Source organism: Macrotis lagotis, chromosome 1, assembly GCF_037893015.1.
Source record: "Macrotis lagotis isolate mMagLag1 chromosome 1, bilby.v1.9.chrom.fasta, whole genome shotgun sequence".
Classification (NCBI taxonomy): Eukaryota; Metazoa; Chordata; class Mammalia; order Peramelemorphia; family Peramelidae; genus Macrotis; species Macrotis lagotis.
In genome coordinates, this window is record NC_133658.1 from 33,927,127 (window position 1) to 33,943,578 (window position 16,452).

The window sequence follows — 16,452 nt, forward strand, 5'->3', positions numbered from 1 at the left end:
GAAAGGCAGGAAGGAGCCAGGTGCTGAAGTCTTCAAGGTAAAACAAAGGTATTTACATTTGATCCTGAAGCTCATTGAACAGAGTGGGCAAACATGGTCAGACTGATGCTTCAGAAAAGTCATCTTGGCAGATTTGTGAATGATGGTTTGGCCTGGGCAGAGATGCAGAAAGGTCAATGAGAAGACTATTTATTAAAAAAAAGGGAAAAAAAGTGAGAGTCCCCAAGCTTTGAACACATTCAGATCTTGTCTGAGCGATATCTTTCAAGGTCAATCAGTTTTAGGGTCCAAAGAAATCTCCAAATAAGTATAACTGGTGTCCAGGTTTCCATCTAGATGGCTTAGTGGATAGAGTATTGGACTTGGCCAAGAAGATCTGAGTTTGAATCCTTGTCTCAGACACTCACTGTGTGGACCTAGGCAAATCACTTGATCTCTCTCAGTCTCAGTTTCCTCATCTGTAAAGTATCTTTATAGATATCTGTATCTGTAAAGAGATAATAATATCACTTTACCTAAGAGGGGTGGAGATCATGTGTAGAACCCTCTGCAAACCTTAAAGGGATTGGGAGTAAGAGAACCCCAGGAAGGACTGGGTCTAAAGCATCATCAGGTCTATATAGAGGTTAATGACAAAACTTTGTAACTCACAGAAAGTTTCTCAATATAAAAATGTAATCATAAGCATTAGACCATCAGGGCTACAGTGAAGATGAGAATACTCAGAGAGTCACTGATCCCAATCATAGGTCAGGGAGATGAATTGTCCTGCCATCAAACTCTGAGTGTACCAGGATGTCCCCTCCCTGATAGTCCAGGGTTTGAGAGAGAAGACTGAGGAGGCAGTGAGGACTACAACAGCTTTGTCCCATGAGAGGCCTCTGAAGTATGGCCTCACAGTGGAAACTCCCCCACACACAATGCCACCCCTTGGTCCTCTAGTCCTTCCTAAGGAGGAGTTGTATTGAAAACAATGAGGGGAGGGTCAATCAGCAACACATAAGGGAAATCAATGGGCTATAGTAGACCTGCATTCTTGTGGGGTTTGCCCGCTCTTCTGCCATAAGGCTATTGCTGCTGCTGCTACTGCTGCTGAGAACTGATCTACCATCTACCATGTTTTTGCGTGATGCTATCTCTGCCAAGGTCAATCCCTTGTGCTGGGGTAGGTCAACCACAACTAGTGGGTCCAAATGCCCCAACTGAGATAGAGCTTTGCCACAAGTCTTGGTCCCATCATGCTACCAAGGTCAACTTATGGTAGGCTTGACTCTTGCCTCTCCCATATCTGCATACAAAACATTACTGAGGGTGTGCTCTGTTTCTGGGGTCTGATTTTGCCTTTCTGGGCTAGGGGAGCCACAAATCTAGGGAATTCTCTAGCTTGCACATGGGCTCTATTTCTCAGATCTAAGCATTAGCTATTTCTGCTGGAGTTGGGGAAATATTCTTTGAAATCCTTCAGGGCCCCTCCCTGGCGGAGTGATCAGTAGTGTCTCAATTTGGGGTGAAAGGGGAATCATTTTAAACTGACTCAGCTCCCCTGACTATCCTCTGCTAATTAAATATGATGCCATTGGCACATTTGTCCATAGGTCCAATTTCAGGAAAAATCTCTGGAGACGTGGGGAGAAGTAAGCATTGTTCTTTCCAGTGTCTCCTCTAGTGGCTTACCCTGAAGAACTGTGGTCAAATCCTTGCGGTCCAATTTGTGGCTGAACTTTCAAATTCCAAATTTAAAAACCGAAACAAAGCCAAACCCTCATACAGCTTCTTCAGAATAACTCTAAGAATCTTAAAATTCCCAGGAACTGACTTGGCTTTCAGCCTCTCACTGCTGAGATCCCAAGGTTCAGCTATTTCACCATTTCCACAAAGCCATTCAAAACCAAATATTTATACAGATAAGAAAGACTCGAAAGATAAAAGGCAACTGAGTGAGGACTATCAGCAATCAAAGCTATCTAGTCCCAGCTAGGGAAGAACACAACTAACTCTTTTGAATTTGTCCATTTTTAGTAAAAATGTTTCTTTCTACATCTCCGCCCCCCCAAATTTAGTCCTTGTAGGTTGTTTTGAGAAACTTCAATTGCTAGGTTGCAAGACCCAGCAGTTTATGATCTTCAAAGTTCAGTTTTTATGGACATAGGGCATAGGAACAGAGTTCTCTTCCTGTTGAAAGGCCATAGGTCATTTATCCCATAATCACCTAGGAGATGGGAGCACAGTACTAAAACGGCTTTCTTTTTTTTTTAAAGATTTTATTTATTTTGAGTTTTACAATTTTTCCCCCTAGTCTTATTACCTCCCCCACCCCCCACAGAAGGCAATTTACCAGTCTTTACATTGTTTCCATGTTGTACATTGATCCAAATTGAGTGTGATGAGAGAGAAATCATATCCTTTTTTTTTTAGGTTTTTGCAAGGCAAATGGGGTTAAGTGGCTTGCCCAAGGCCACACAGCTAGGTCATTATTTAGTATCTGAGACTGGATTTGAACCCAGGTACTCCTGATTCCAAGGCCGGTGCTTTATCCACTACGCCACCTAGCTGCCCCCAAGAGAAATCATATCCTTAAGGATGAAACATAAAGTATAAGAGATAACAGGATCAGACAATAAGATATTAGGTTTCTTTCCTAATTTAAGGTAATAGTCCTTGGTCTTTGTTCAAACTCCACAGTTCTTTCTCTGGATACAGATGGCACTCTCCTTTGCAGACAGCCCTAAATTGTGCCTGATTGTTGCACTGATGGAATGAGTAAGTCCATCAAGGTTCATCATCACCCCCCATGTTGCTGTTAGGGTGGACAGTGTTTTTCTGGTTCTGCTCATCTCACTCAGCATCAGTTCATGCAAATCCCTCCTTTGCCACCACAAACAGAGTTGCTATGAATATCTCAAAGTGCTTTCTATCAGAGAACTACCAAGGAGGACAGCCAATCTACTTTCATCTTCCTCTGCATGATCAGTCTCTAATTTTAGTGAATTCATTATGCTTCCAACCTGAAAGATTACACCAATTGTCCCAGGCTGGGTCTGATTCTAGCCATTATCCAGTAGTCTAGGCTGAAAATTGGAATAAACCGTGATCAGTATAGATCATTCAACAGTTAACAAAAAGAGATTTGTTTAGCCTTAATAGAAGGATAATTAACAAGGATGGGCACTGAGACACCTCAAGTGGATTCAACTGAGAAGCAGCCAAGAACTCCATCAACCAAACAGCCATGAGCTCCATTGTTTTTGCTTTGTTTTGTTTTCTAAACAAGGCAATGGGGTTAAGTGACTTGCTCAAGGTTACACATCTAGTTAATTATTAAGTGTCTAAGGCCTGGGAAGCTAGGTGGCACAGTGGATAAAGCACCAGCCCTGTAGTCAGGAGTACCCGTTCAAATCCGACCTCAGACACTTAATAATTACCTAGCTGTGTGGCCTTGGGCAAGCCACTTAACCCCATTTGCCTTGCCAAAAAAAAAACAAACCTAAAAAAAGTGTCTAAGGCCCAATTTGAACTCAAGTCCTCCTGACTCCAGGGCCGGTGCTCTATCCACCATGTCACCTAGCTGCCCCTATCCATTGACCAAGCATCCATGAGCTCCATCAGCCAAGTAGCTAAGAGTTTCATTGGCCAAGTAGCCATGAGCTTCATCAGCTAAGCATCTCAGACCCACCTTCCTCTTCTCACCAAGGTCTTCCTTGCTGTTTTTTACTCACATGATGAGAAAGTCAAGTCAATAATCTGAATCTTCAGGCACCTGAGCTAACTAACTATATTTCAGTGACTATATCAGTACCTTTTAAGATATGGGCAGCTTGAGGGGTGGCTAGGTGGTGCAGTGAATAGAGCACTGGCCCTAGAGTCAGGAGTACCTGAGTTCAAATCTGACCTCAGAAACTTAATAATTACCTAGCTGTATGGCCTTGGGCAAGCCACTTGCAAAAAAAAATTGTTTACAAAAAAAAAAGATATGGGCAGCTGGATGACACAGTGGATAGAGCACTGGCCTTGGAATCAGGAGGATGGGAGTTCAAATCCAGCCTCAGACACTTACTCGCTGTGTGACTTTGGGTCAGTTACTAAACCCTGATTATCTCACATCCAGGGCCATCTCCAGTCATCTTTATCCATATCTGGCCACTGGACCCAGATGGCTATGGAGGAGAAAGTGAGAATGGTGAGCTAGTATAGCCCTCCTCACTCAAATCCAATTCATGTGCTTGTCATGGCATCACCTCCCTAATATCATGGCCTTCTTTGAGAATGAAGGACAAATCTTTTAAGGTATCACTACACTAACCAGCATGAAAGAAGGTGTTAAGACCTTGCTCTTATCACACACTGCCCAACCCAGACTTCCTACTTGTAATACCTTTGGGTAAACCAAACTCTTTGGTCACCAAGTCAAGTGAAAAAAATGTCAATCCAAGAACACAAGCACAAGCACAGATAATCTGTCCTATCCTTAAGGAATTTGTAGTGTCTCCCTGCTGCCCCCACCACCACCAAAAGGGGGAAGATCCTACCTAAAAGAAATCTGTAAGAGACTGGAGAGGAGATGCCCTCAGATTGGAGGCAGGGTAGAGAATGGTAAAGAGAGTTTGGAGATTCAGGATTATAGCCTGGAGAGGATTGATGGTGTCATCCTCCAATGGAGGAGAAATGAGTCATTAAGTGAGAAGCTGTGGACAGAAAGTACTTCCATTATAAGACTGAGCTTCCAGAAGGAAGAGATTTCCGTGGCATGGTAGAGAAAGTTCCAAGTCAGGAGTGCAGCCTGGTGCCTCAGTTTCCTTATCTGTCCTTTCCAGTTCTAAATCTATTATTCCATGACTAGGCCAGTCATGAAAAGAGCAGAAGTGATTTGGGGCTGCTAAAATAAGTGTCTCTTGGTCTATCAAGGGAAAGTTTAAGTCTTCTCAGGTGGCATCTCAAGAGAACAAGGAGGATGGCTACTTTGAAGTTTGGGATGAGGTCTGGATCCTTTCAGGACCAATGCTTTGGGTTATTAGAAGATCCTGGGAACCATGGAAGACCAGGTCAAAGGGATATCTTCATATCAGATCCTTCTACTGGGATGGTTTACACAGTAACAAAAACACCGTTAAACAGCTCTGAAAAACTGTAGCTCTTTGATCAACACAACAACCAGTCAAAGAGGATGAAGCAAATGATGAAGTGTGTTACCCACTTCCTGACTCCTAATGAGATCAGTTAGAAAAATACATTTGCAGTCAGGGTCAGTGTGGAAATTTGTTCACATATTTGTTACAAAGAGCTTTTGCTTTTTCCAATTTCTTGGATGTGGAAAGAGAGGGAATGGGGAAGAAGAGGGGGGAAGAGCTAGAGTTTCAAAAAAGAAATTTGGTCAGATTCTATTTCCTAAACCCTGTCTCCTTTATACTACTGGAAACCAAATCTATCATTTACCCCAGAATCCTCCTGACTGCTTCTGTGAGCTGTCATCCTATACTGCCTTTTTTTTCATTGATTTCTCTTTATTTCCTGAAGTGATCTCTTAGAAATCCTCTTTGACTGTGGGGGAATGGGAGTTCTTGGATTCTAAGTGTCTTGGTCCTCTTTGTAACTAATCCAACCAAGTTTATAGACTCCATCTTGTATCAATTTTTCAAAATAGTTTTATAATGAAACCAGTTGTTTTAGAATACAGTTGTCAAAAAAAAAATTTTAACTAAGTGCAGTAGGTCACAGGTTAATAATCCTTACTAAGCAATGAAAACATTGACTCCCTTTTACTGCCCTCTGCCCTGTGGTGCTGAGGTTGCTGTACATTTAGTCGATGTCATTATCATCTGTCTTAGCACTTTAACATCTGAGGAGCCCAGGTTTCCATTTCCAGGGCCATAATCACATTTGCCCAATGCCCATCTGGAGAGAGATAAGATGATAATGTAGGCAGGACGGGCCAGGATGCAGGGTGTTTTGGGACCGGGCCAGTTGTCCTCTACCTGGGAAGCATGCCAAAGTGTCAATACAGTCTTTGGCCTCTGCTCACATGTTGCAACGCACAGCCCTCCTCTGGTATGCTTGGTATTCCCCTTCTCTTGCTTGTTGGCTCTCCCGCTGGGTAGAGCCACCATTTCCTGTCCCACACCCCAACCCCCAAACTAAACTGTCACAAGTCCTACAGTGTAGGGTGGCCGCATTCATTCTAATTGAGGGCAGATTGGCACATCCAACCATCGCCTTCTCCTGTCTGGTTGCCCTGGCAATGACAACAACAAAAAAAATTATTAATCTTAGCCTCAAGATGGAATGTGTTTTTCTCAGAAATCATCCCTGAACCTTTTCTCTCTTCTGAAATGGGACAGGATGCTTCACCTTTCATGCCTTTTTGCTATTGTTCTCTCACCAAGATAAAGTCTAAGACTAGCAAGCACCTTTTCCTTTGGCAGGGAGTCAGGAATGGGGCGGGATGGGGGGGCGGGTAGAATCCTTCCACTATCTCCTGGCCACTGACGACTTTCTGAAGATATCTCTGAGAATTTTTCTTGTCATTTGGTGCAATTCTGGAATGGGTACAATATTAGTGTCATCTTCCTTTTAGAGAGATGCAATAAGTATAGAGAAAGAGAAATAGAGATAGGTAGAAAAAGAGGCTCCCTCCTTCACCTGTCCCATTTCCAATTCCATCACACTTGCTGTGTGGGCAGCTGCCCAACCTCATTCCTGCTCCCCAGTCCTTGTCTTAGCCCTTGTCTCTGCAGCTGCCCTCCCTCCGTTGGAAGTGTCCCTGTCTGCTCAGTTGGTGCCCCTTACTCTCAGTTCCCCGACAACACAACACCCCTACTTCAGATGACAGAACGGAACAGAAACCTTCATTTTAGAACTTAGTGGCCTTAGAACTTATTTCAGCTTCCTCAACTTAAAACGAGTGAGTTGGATCAGGTGCTCTTTAAACATTATGATACTAACACTCTGGTCTTAACTTCTAACTGGTTTTTTGCCATGTGGAGAAAATGAGGTACAGAGGTGAATCAATTTGCTCAAAGTTGCCCAGTTTGTAAAGACTAGAACCCAGATCTCTAAACTCCCTAATCCAGGGTTTTTACTTTTCTCAGCTACCCTGTACCAAAAAATAGGGATGCCTTAATGTTTTAAAGATCCTCGAGAGCAACGTTTCTTGGAAAAACACCTTAATTTGGGATTGGTTGGAGTGTACAATCCCTGCCTCTCTCACTGCCTGAGTGACCTTGAATTTGGATCTGTGATACATCCTGACTTGCCATCCTACCTTCCTTCAAGATGCATTCCCAGTGGTCCGATTCATATCTGGCCATTGGACTCAGATGGCTCTGGAGGGGAAACTGAGGCTGGTGACTTAGCAGAGCAGCCCCTCACTCAAATCCAATTTATTTCCTCCCTGACATGGCAGGCATCACCTCCCTGATGGTGTCTTCTTCCAAAACAAAAGACAAACATCATCCCCATTCCAGGCGGCTCCTGCTGTCCTTCCCAAATTTATCTTGTCATGCCTATTTCTTCTCCCCACTTTGCTAAGCTTATATTTATATATTCACCTTGCCATCTTCTTAAAGCAAGAATTCTTAGAATTCATACTTGTTCACAGAGGGCAGGCTCTGTTTTCCTCATATTTTTGTATCTTCAGTGCTTAGGACAGTGTTAGATACACAGTCGACACCTAATAAGTGGTTAGGTACGTGGTAGGTGCCTAATAAATATTGAATTTGTATTAATCCACCAGAGTTCAGTACTTCTGATGTATAGACTCCTACAGGTGGGCAAGTTCTTTTATATTTAGAGCCTCACTTTTTTGTGTGTCCTGGACCCCTTCATCTATTGGTGGAACCTCCGGATCCCTTAACAGAAGATGTTTTTAATTATTTGGAGGAAATGCTCATTTTAGTTAAAGGTTAATACAGCTCTACTGATTTTCCCATTCACCTTCAGGGAACTCCTGCCTTCAAGTCTGGGGATTCTGAATTAGGATGAAGTGATTTGTTCTGGGTGAGGCAGCCAGTGTCAGAGGCCGAATTCGAACCCAGGTCTTTGGCGGCCTGCTTTCTATCCTCGTGGGCCCGCCACATTCACATAGCAATCTGTCAAGACAAAAATCATGGTTTTGCCTATACAGAAGGAAGGCAGAGAAGACTGTGGCCCCTTATCTAGGCTTTAGGAAGTGGGCCTACGGGACTGCTAACATCCCTTCCGGTTCTAACTTGTCAATGTTTCCATGAAAACTGACCTGTTCTTTTTGGGGGGGTGGGAAGTTGGGGGAGGGGCCTAGGGGCAGGATCTCCCCCTGCAGAGGTCCTGGGAAGGAACAGGGGGCGAGCCCTACCTCTGCAAGTCAGCTCCAGCCCAGGCTGGGGGAGGCCCCAAGGAGGCCGGCCCCTCCTCCTCCATTAGTAAGTGAGGGAGTAACCTGGGCATCCAGGTGTGGCCGGAGGGCGGCCCAGCGTGGGCAGGGGAGGGCGCAGCCTCCGGGGCGGGCTGCAAGTTGGACAAAGCAGGAAGTGGAGCCAGCGCAGCCGGGAGGAGAGTCCCGAGCCTGGCCTGGGCGGCTGCTGTCCCAGCTGTTGCCGGGTCCAGCTGGAAGGGAGACAGAGATGGTGAGTGAGGGAGGGAGGGAGGGAGGCCCTGGGCACAGGGGCAGGAGGAGAGTGGCCATCCTGCAGCTGGAGGGCCCAGGGGCTGCTGTCTCCCGACCGGACCTTGCCTGGGGCCGGCCTGGCAGGGTCACCCCCCTCCCCACGCCTGGCCGCCCCGGAGGCCCGGAATTGTTCCTGGAAGGGCTGGCAGAGTGCCTGTGGGGGGAGGCTGCCCACCTCCCCAGGAGGCCCCAGGGCCCCAGCTGCTCCCTTGGGCTCACTTGTTCCCAACTTGCTGGGGCCACTAGACAGAAATGGAGCCTCGGAGGCCTGGAGGCCGCCTCCTTCCCCTCCTTCCCCTCCTTCCCCTCCTTCCCCTCCTTCCCCTCCTTCCCCTCCTTCCCCTCCTTCCCCTCCTTCCCGCAGTTTTGCTGGGAGTGCAAAGGTCTCGGGGTCTGGGGACTTGGGTTAGGGCCGGACAAGTGTCTCTTCTTTATTCTTTCTGGAGGAATCAGCCTTGCTTTCCTCAAATGTGGAACTTGTGTTCCGAGTGCATGATGTCATCATTTCTAACCCACTTCTCCAGGCTTTGGGGGGGAGGGGGGCAGGAGAAAGAGGAATCGTTGCCTGTTCTGGGGGGGGAGGGGAATAGATTTGGAAAGGGTCCCTGTTCCCTTTAAGGGGAAATGGAAAGCCTTAGCGCTTAATCTCTCAAAGCCTCAGGCTACTCTCCTTATCTAGGCAGTGTGACCTTGGGATGGTCCCTTAACTCCCAGCCTTACACAATTTGCCCTAAGCTTTATCTACTTTAGTCCTTCTGGCTGTGTGAAAGGGGAGGGGGCAAGTCACTTAACTATAATAGCAATATTAATAATAATAAAAACCATATAGCACTTTGCTATTTAGAAAGTATATATAGTCTGTGTTTGTATGTGTCTGTGTATTTATATATAAATATATGTATATTTATATATGCAGAAATGGAGGCTGATGAAAATAAAATGATTTGTCCAAGGTTAGTGTCTGAAGTGTAGACAGCTAAAGTGATAGAGAAGAGGCCCGGTTGTGGTCTTTGAGAAGTTTCAGCCCAATTCTCCATGGCCCCATTTGGAGGATTTTCTTGGTAGAGATCCCAGAGGGGTTTGCCATTTCCTTCTCCAGTTCATTTGACAGATGAGGAAACTGAAGCAATTACAGTGAAGTAACTTGCCCAGGGTCACATAGCTCATAAGCATCTGATGTGGGATTTGAATTCAGATCCTCCTGACTCCAGGGTCTGCACTCTATTTTGACTTGTAGTTATCCCCACTTTATAGCAGTAGAAATGGAGGTTGACCAAAATAAAGTGATTAGTCCAAGGATAGTTTCTGAAGTGTGGGCAGCTAGAGTGGACAGAGAAGTGGTCTGGGAAGAAGTGACCTCAGACACTTTGTGTATGACCCTGAGTAACTCCCTTAGCTCTCATCTTCAGGTTCCTCATCTGTAAAAATGGGCTTAATAACAGCCTATCTTACTGTATGGTTGTGAGGATCAAAGGAAAGCCAGTAGTACCAGGGCTTGGAGTTGAACCCAGAGTCACTGACTGCCTTAGGCTTCAAGAACACCTGCCCTCTTTGTCTCCCTATACCCCCACTCCTCAGTGGCCCTGTCCCCCCCATCCTTGGGCCCTGAGCCAGGGAGGGGGGGGAGTAGAAAAAGCAGAAGTTTGTGGCTCAACGGTTGAAAATTGAAGGGGGATGTAGGTTGTGTGTGGGGGGGAGTGGTAACTTAGTCACTAGACCCATTTCTAAGGAGCCACAAGTTCTGCAGAATGGAACTAGCCATCAATTAACATTTATTAAACTCCTGTTTTTGTTGTTTAGTCTTTCTCAGTACTACTCTTCTTGGTTCTAGAAGGATTTTCTTTGCAAAGATATTGGAGTATCAGCCTCAGACACTTAATAATTACCTAGCTAGGTGACCTTGGGCAAGTCACTTATCCCCATTGCCTTGCCAAAAAAAAATACTGAAGTGGTTTACCATTTCCTTCTCCAGCTCATTTTACAAATGAGGAGACTGAGGCATTCATGGTTAGGTGATTTGGCTAGGGTCACACAGCTACTAAGTGTCTGAGGTTGGATTTGAACTTAGCAAAATGAGTTTAATCAATGTTGCTTGATTGATTGCACCTTGCTAAGCCCTAAGGGATACTAAAAGAAGCAAAGATAGCCCCTGCCCTCCTGGAGTTTACCATCTAATGAAGCCCGCACTTTTGGTAGGCAATTCATTGTTGAGGAAAGGTGGAACTGACTCTGGGAATCCTGAGCTTCAAAGTCACCTTCTTCCTGAGGCCTCTCAAGGAGATTTCCCCAGTTATCAGCACCATCTCCTTTTTGAAATTATTTTGCATTGTTCCTTATTTACTCTATATGTTTGGTATTTCACTGTCCTGTGTGCTGGGTGTCTCCCTAGAGTATAAGTTTCTTGAGTATCTCATTTTTTTCTGTCTTTTTGTGCCTGATAGCCATAGTAGACTCTTAATCTTTGAAATAATTTTAATTAAAATCTATGAGAGAAGCAGTGGTTGTGTTTTTTCCCCTATTTTAGAGATGCGAAAACTTGGACTCAGAGAAATGAGGAACCTTACCCACTAATAAGTATTCATGGTGTTTCCTATTCAATCAAGGCAAAATTATCCCTGATCTGAAACCATTCTTTAGAGTCTCTTAGCTGTGGCTAATGAAGGGAGGAAAGGGATGAAAAAGGAAAAAAGGTAACCCTGGCATACCCTCCAACCCTTACCACTCTCCAGGCATACCTCAGTTCCTCATCCCTGATTCAACTACAGGATCTGAGGAAGCTGACCACTGTGGGTAGAGTCTGGTTTCATCCTCTGAGGCTTCCGAGACTTTTCTACTTGGCCCTATTCATTCCTTGTGTCCTTTACCAGGAGGAAGCCAGTGGAGGAGGTGGGAATGATCGAGTGAGTCGCCTCCAGAATGAGGTGGAGGGGGTGAAAAACATCATGACCCAAAATGTGGAGCGAATCCTAGCTCGGGGAGAAAACTTGGACCATCTTCGGAATAAGACAGAAGACCTGGAGGCCACGGTGAGATGAACTGGGAATGGGGATGTTGAAGAAAAGGGAAAGAAAAGGGCAGGGCAGTATTGGTGGGGGGGAGAGAAAATAGAGAAAGGAGGAAGAAAAAAGCAAGGGAGAGACAGAGATCTGCAACCTTTCCCCCTTGGGAAATAGCTCATGTATCCCTCTGTTGCCAGACTTGGGCCTTGGCATCCCACAGGGAGCAGTTGCAGCTTCCTAGGAAACCATGAATGAGGGTGGTCACCTCTGGGCCAGTTGTCAGGGAATGACTCAGGGAGGCCACCAGCTGCCAGGCGAAGGTGGGGCTTTCCTGGCTGATTCCATAGCAACCCTGGGGCTCTCATCCAGTCAACCCATGAACCCTGTCCTCTCTACCAAGGGGATGGAGTAGAATTGCCTCTTTCCCCATCTCCATAAATTAATCTGTTATCCTTTCATCATATTTTCCTCCCTTTCAAGATGAACTTTAATGCTCATTTGAACCTGGCTTCACCCATATAAAAATCTCAGCAGTGTGTTTGGGCCAGCCATACCACATGTCCCCCTGTCTTTGGGGAGAGCCTTTTATCAGAGGCTTTCTATACAAGCCCACAATCTTGAGGGCCTTTTCGGGACTGTTGATGAGCAGGAGATGATAAAGGACTAAGAAAGGAAATCAAGAGGGGCATCTAGGTGGTACAGTGGATAGTGCACCGGCCCTGGAGTCAGGAGGACCTGAGTTCAAATCCAGTTTCAGACACTTAATAATTACCTAGCTGTGTGGCCTTGGGCAAGCCACTTAACCCCGTTTGCCTTGCAAAAAAAAAAGAAAAGAGATCCAGCTGAGGTCAAATCAGACCGTGTGTACAAAATGTCATAACTTCCAACTGACCTGATGACCTTTATCTTCTCCCTTGATTTCGTTTTTTGTGTGTTTTGTTTTTGCAAGGCAGTGGGGTTAAGCGACTTGCTCATGGTCACACAGCTAGGTAATTAAGTGTCTGAGACAGGATTTGAACCCAGGTACTCCTGAATCCAGGGCCGGTGCTTTATCCACTACGACACCTAGCAGCCCCTAGATCTCTTTTCTTGCAGCTGAACAAAGTCCAGTGACGTCCTGGGCCTAGAGGGAAGGCACTGACTGACTGAGAGCCAGGCCTATGTTTCTGATGATGGGAAAGACAAAAGTAGGCAGTGTTAGTCTCCCTGGGCCATTTCCCGGTTCACAATACGGGAATAAGAAGTCCTGGGGAGCCCTTGTCTCTACAGCTGCTGCAGTTTGGGGTGGTGATGGGCATGGCAGATTGGAGGAAGCCCTTGGCCTACACCTCTGCCCTTGGCTTCAGAAGTTGAGAGCCACCAATAACCATCATTCATTTTTGCTCTGCTTCCTACAGTCAGAACACTTCAAGACCACATCACAGAAGGTGGCTCGTAAATTCTGGTGGAAAAATGTGAAAATGATCATTCTCATCTGCGTGATTGTAGGCATCATCCTCCTTCTGATCATCCTCTTTGCCACTGGCGTCATCTAGAGGGCTCTCCTTCCATCTGCTGCCCTTTCCTTCTCGGGTTTCCCTCAGCCTCAGTACCAATCTCTGCCTCTTCCTCCTCCATACTGCCTGGGAAGTCTCCTTTCCTCTCTCTCTCTCCCTCCCCTAAGTGGAATGTTGCCTGGCCACCCCATAGGTCCTTATCTATGGGCCCTTTGTCCTGCTCAGCCCCCACCCAGTATCATGTAGGTGTGTGGGGAAGGGAAGAGATAGAGGGAGGGCCTACCGGGTCTCAATGCACTAGACTGTGGCTGAGTTTCAGGGGGCCCTCTACATGGACCGGATGGCTTGTGTCCCTTGGAATGCTGCTGGTGACCTGTAGGTAATAAAGACCTTTCAGTGTCCTTTCCTGTGTGGACAGTCTCTTCCTGCCCCAAGGTCCTTTTTTTTTGCCCTTTTTGCTTTTGGGTTCTCTCTATGACATTCCTGAAATCCTTCTCCATCTGCCCTGGTTCTACCTTGGAGATCAGGGGAGATCTAGGCTGACAGTTAGAAATGGGATAGCTAAGGCAGTATGTGCTAGTAAGTGGAGATCCCAAAAGATTGAGGTTCAACATACTGGGTATCTGGCCCTGAACAAGAGGACAGTGAAGTTATCAATGTTGTAGGCAGTTCTCCATGCCTATAAACTTGGGAGAAAGTTGCCAGTCTTTATTGGTGAAGGGAGGTTGAAGTTCCCTTTACCAGTGAAATCCGAAGTCCAGTCCCTCTCCGCTATCCTTGATTCAGGTATAACTCCCATTTATCTTAGGATTAAAGGGTTTCACAGGCTTTAATTCACAAAGTGTGGGAGCTAGGTAGAATCCATTCAATCAGAATTCATTCGTTAGGCCCCGGGAGGCTGGGTGTGACTTCACTGGCATCCAGAATGCCTTCTCCCCACCTGCCATCAGTGTAGACCCACAGTTGTCCCTGGCCTTCACAATTTTGAGAATCACTTGGGAGAGGTAACTTGCTAGGGTCACCTAGCTAGGAGAGACCAGATCTTGAGCCAAGGTCTTATCTATAACTGATTATTTGCACATTTGTCTCCCTATTAGAATTGGAATTCCTTGGAGGCAAGGGATTCTTTTTGCCTTTCCTTGTGTCTTGTTGCTTAATCAGAGTTCCGGGTATAGAAGTTGCTGTTCATCCTTTGCTCTCGAAGAAGACCATGACATCAGGAAGGTGATGCCATGACATCCAAGTGGGTTGGATTTGAGTGAGGGGAGGCTGTATTAAGTCACGTCTCACTTTCACTTCTGAAGCCATCTGGGTCCAGTGGCCAGATAGGAATCAGGAGACTGGAGACGGCTCTGGATGCAAGGCAACCAGGTTTAAATGACTTGCTCCAGGTCACACAGCTACTAAGTGTCAAGTGTCTGAAGCCAAATTTGACTTAAGTCCTCCTGACTCCAAGCTTGGTACAATGGATAGAACAACATATATGTAAGTTAGGGCTTAATACTTGCAGTTAATGGATGGATATCAGCCCTTTACTCACTCCTCCAGAATGTTGCCTGGAAAGGCAAAAATAGAATTTTTGTTTTTTGCAAGGCAATGAGGTTAAGTGACTTGCCCAAGGTCCCACAGTTAGTTATTTATTAAGTGTCTGAGACTGGATTTGAACTCAGGTCCTCCTGACTCCAGGGTCAATGCTCTCTCCACTATGCCACCTAGCTGCCCCTGGAGAGGCAAAAATTAATAAGTGAAATGGTCCCTGCCCTCAAGAAGCTTACCCTCTACTAGATAAGGGGACAGAGCCCTCCCTCTCTTCTCTTCTTTTAGAATGTGACCTCCTTGAGGGTAGGAACTGTGTCCTCCGGTACATAGTAAATGACTAATGCCCATGTCTGTACCCAAGGTCAATTCCTAGTGACTTGGAGGCTCAGAACACTCAAGATTCCAAGGGTTCTTCTATGGGCACCTGACCAAAAACCCATCTACTCCACTTAACCCATCCAATCCCAACCATGTCATGACCAAAATCCATCTACTCAACTTCACCTCCAACCACAAGCACTGAGTCTTCTATACCCAGTGGCATAATCTGCTCAGAGACACTCTCCCTTGACTCCATCATAGGGATGTCATTTTAGTCCTCTTTGAGAATGAAGGCTAACAACCAACCAACTCAATGGTCTGAACTGAAGGGGGATCTTAAGGGCTTTGGGTGAATAAACCTTCCCCACCTGTTTTCTTCCAGAACACTGATGCTTTTTTGGAAATGTTAACCTAGATACAAAACAAATTATAGCTGGTTTTAAGAAATGCTCAGGACTGGGGTTCTTTGCCAGAGATTCCTCATTCTTGCACCATTGTCTTTTTCTAACCAGGGTCTTAAGGACAGGAGCCAGACGTGTCCTTTTATTGGTGTAGAGAACTCACTGGTGAGGAAATTCTCTTCACCATTGAGGGTTGCTACTTTCTCTGTAATTTATAATCCAAAAGAGTTCCTAACCTTATTTGTGTCCAGGATCCCTTGGGTAGTCTGACAAAGCCTTCTCAGAAAGATGCTCTTAAGTATACAAAATAAATATATAGGCTTCAAAATATATAAGAAACAAATTATACTGAAATAAGGATTTTTTTCCATATCCAAGTTAATGAATTCCCAAAATCTATCTAAAGGGTCCCCTAGACCGCAGGTCAAAAACTCTTGTCTTAAAGAATTGCCTAACTTTTCAGAGAGGCTACTAGGTGGCTCAGTAGAGAGAACACTGGGATTGGAAACAGATCTGAGTTCAAATCCAGTCTCAGACACTCACTAGCTGTGTGATCCTTGGCAAGTCACCTAGCTTCCATTTTGCCTTAATCCCCTGAAGAAAGAAATGCCAAATCACTCCAGTCTCTTTGCTGAGAAAACCCCATGGACAATATTGGCATGCAGGGGTCCATAGGATCATAAAGAGACAGACACAACTGAGCAACAATAACAGTCCTAGAAGAGTCAGCAACTTCCTCAGGGTCATACAGCCAGTCGGTGTCAGGGACCAACTCTTTTTCCATTCTGCCAGTGTCTTGAGGGTCATAGGACTCTTAGAGGACATCTAAGGAGGGAGAGCCTCATTTTACAGATAAGGAACCAGGCCCAGGGTCCTCCCCAAAGTCACACAGTTAAGTAGGTGATGGAAAGCTGAAAAGGTAACATCTGAAACCTGAGCCCATTGCTGGGTGGACATAGAGAAAAAGCTCTATGAATTATCTTTTGTGTTCATAGGAATATTTGGAAACCTTTAAGAATTCAACTTGCTACCAGGGACCAGGGGAACCAGCCAGAAGCTAA

General features: G+C 45.6%; 1 protein-coding gene across 1 annotated transcript; it reads left to right on the forward strand.

Moving 5' to 3' along the window:
- Positions 1–8,511: 8,511 nt before the first annotated feature.
- Positions 8,512–13,552, forward strand: VAMP8 (vesicle associated membrane protein 8). Its single transcript, XM_074196486.1, has 3 exons — positions 8,512–8,594; positions 11,503–11,661; positions 13,032–13,552. Exons 1-3 carry the CDS (start codon positions 8,592–8,594, stop codon positions 13,167–13,169), a joined length of 300 nt encoding a protein of 99 aa, XP_074052587.1. The 5' UTR covers positions 8,512–8,591; the 3' UTR covers positions 13,170–13,552.
- The last annotated feature ends 2,900 nt before the right edge of the window (positions 13,553–16,452 follow it).

Coding starts and splice junctions, on each gene's coding strand:
- VAMP8 (XM_074196486.1), top strand. Junction 11,662..13,031: donor CAGAAGACCTGGAGGCCACG/GTGAGATGAACT, acceptor TGCTTCCTACAG/TCAGAACACTTCAAGACCAC.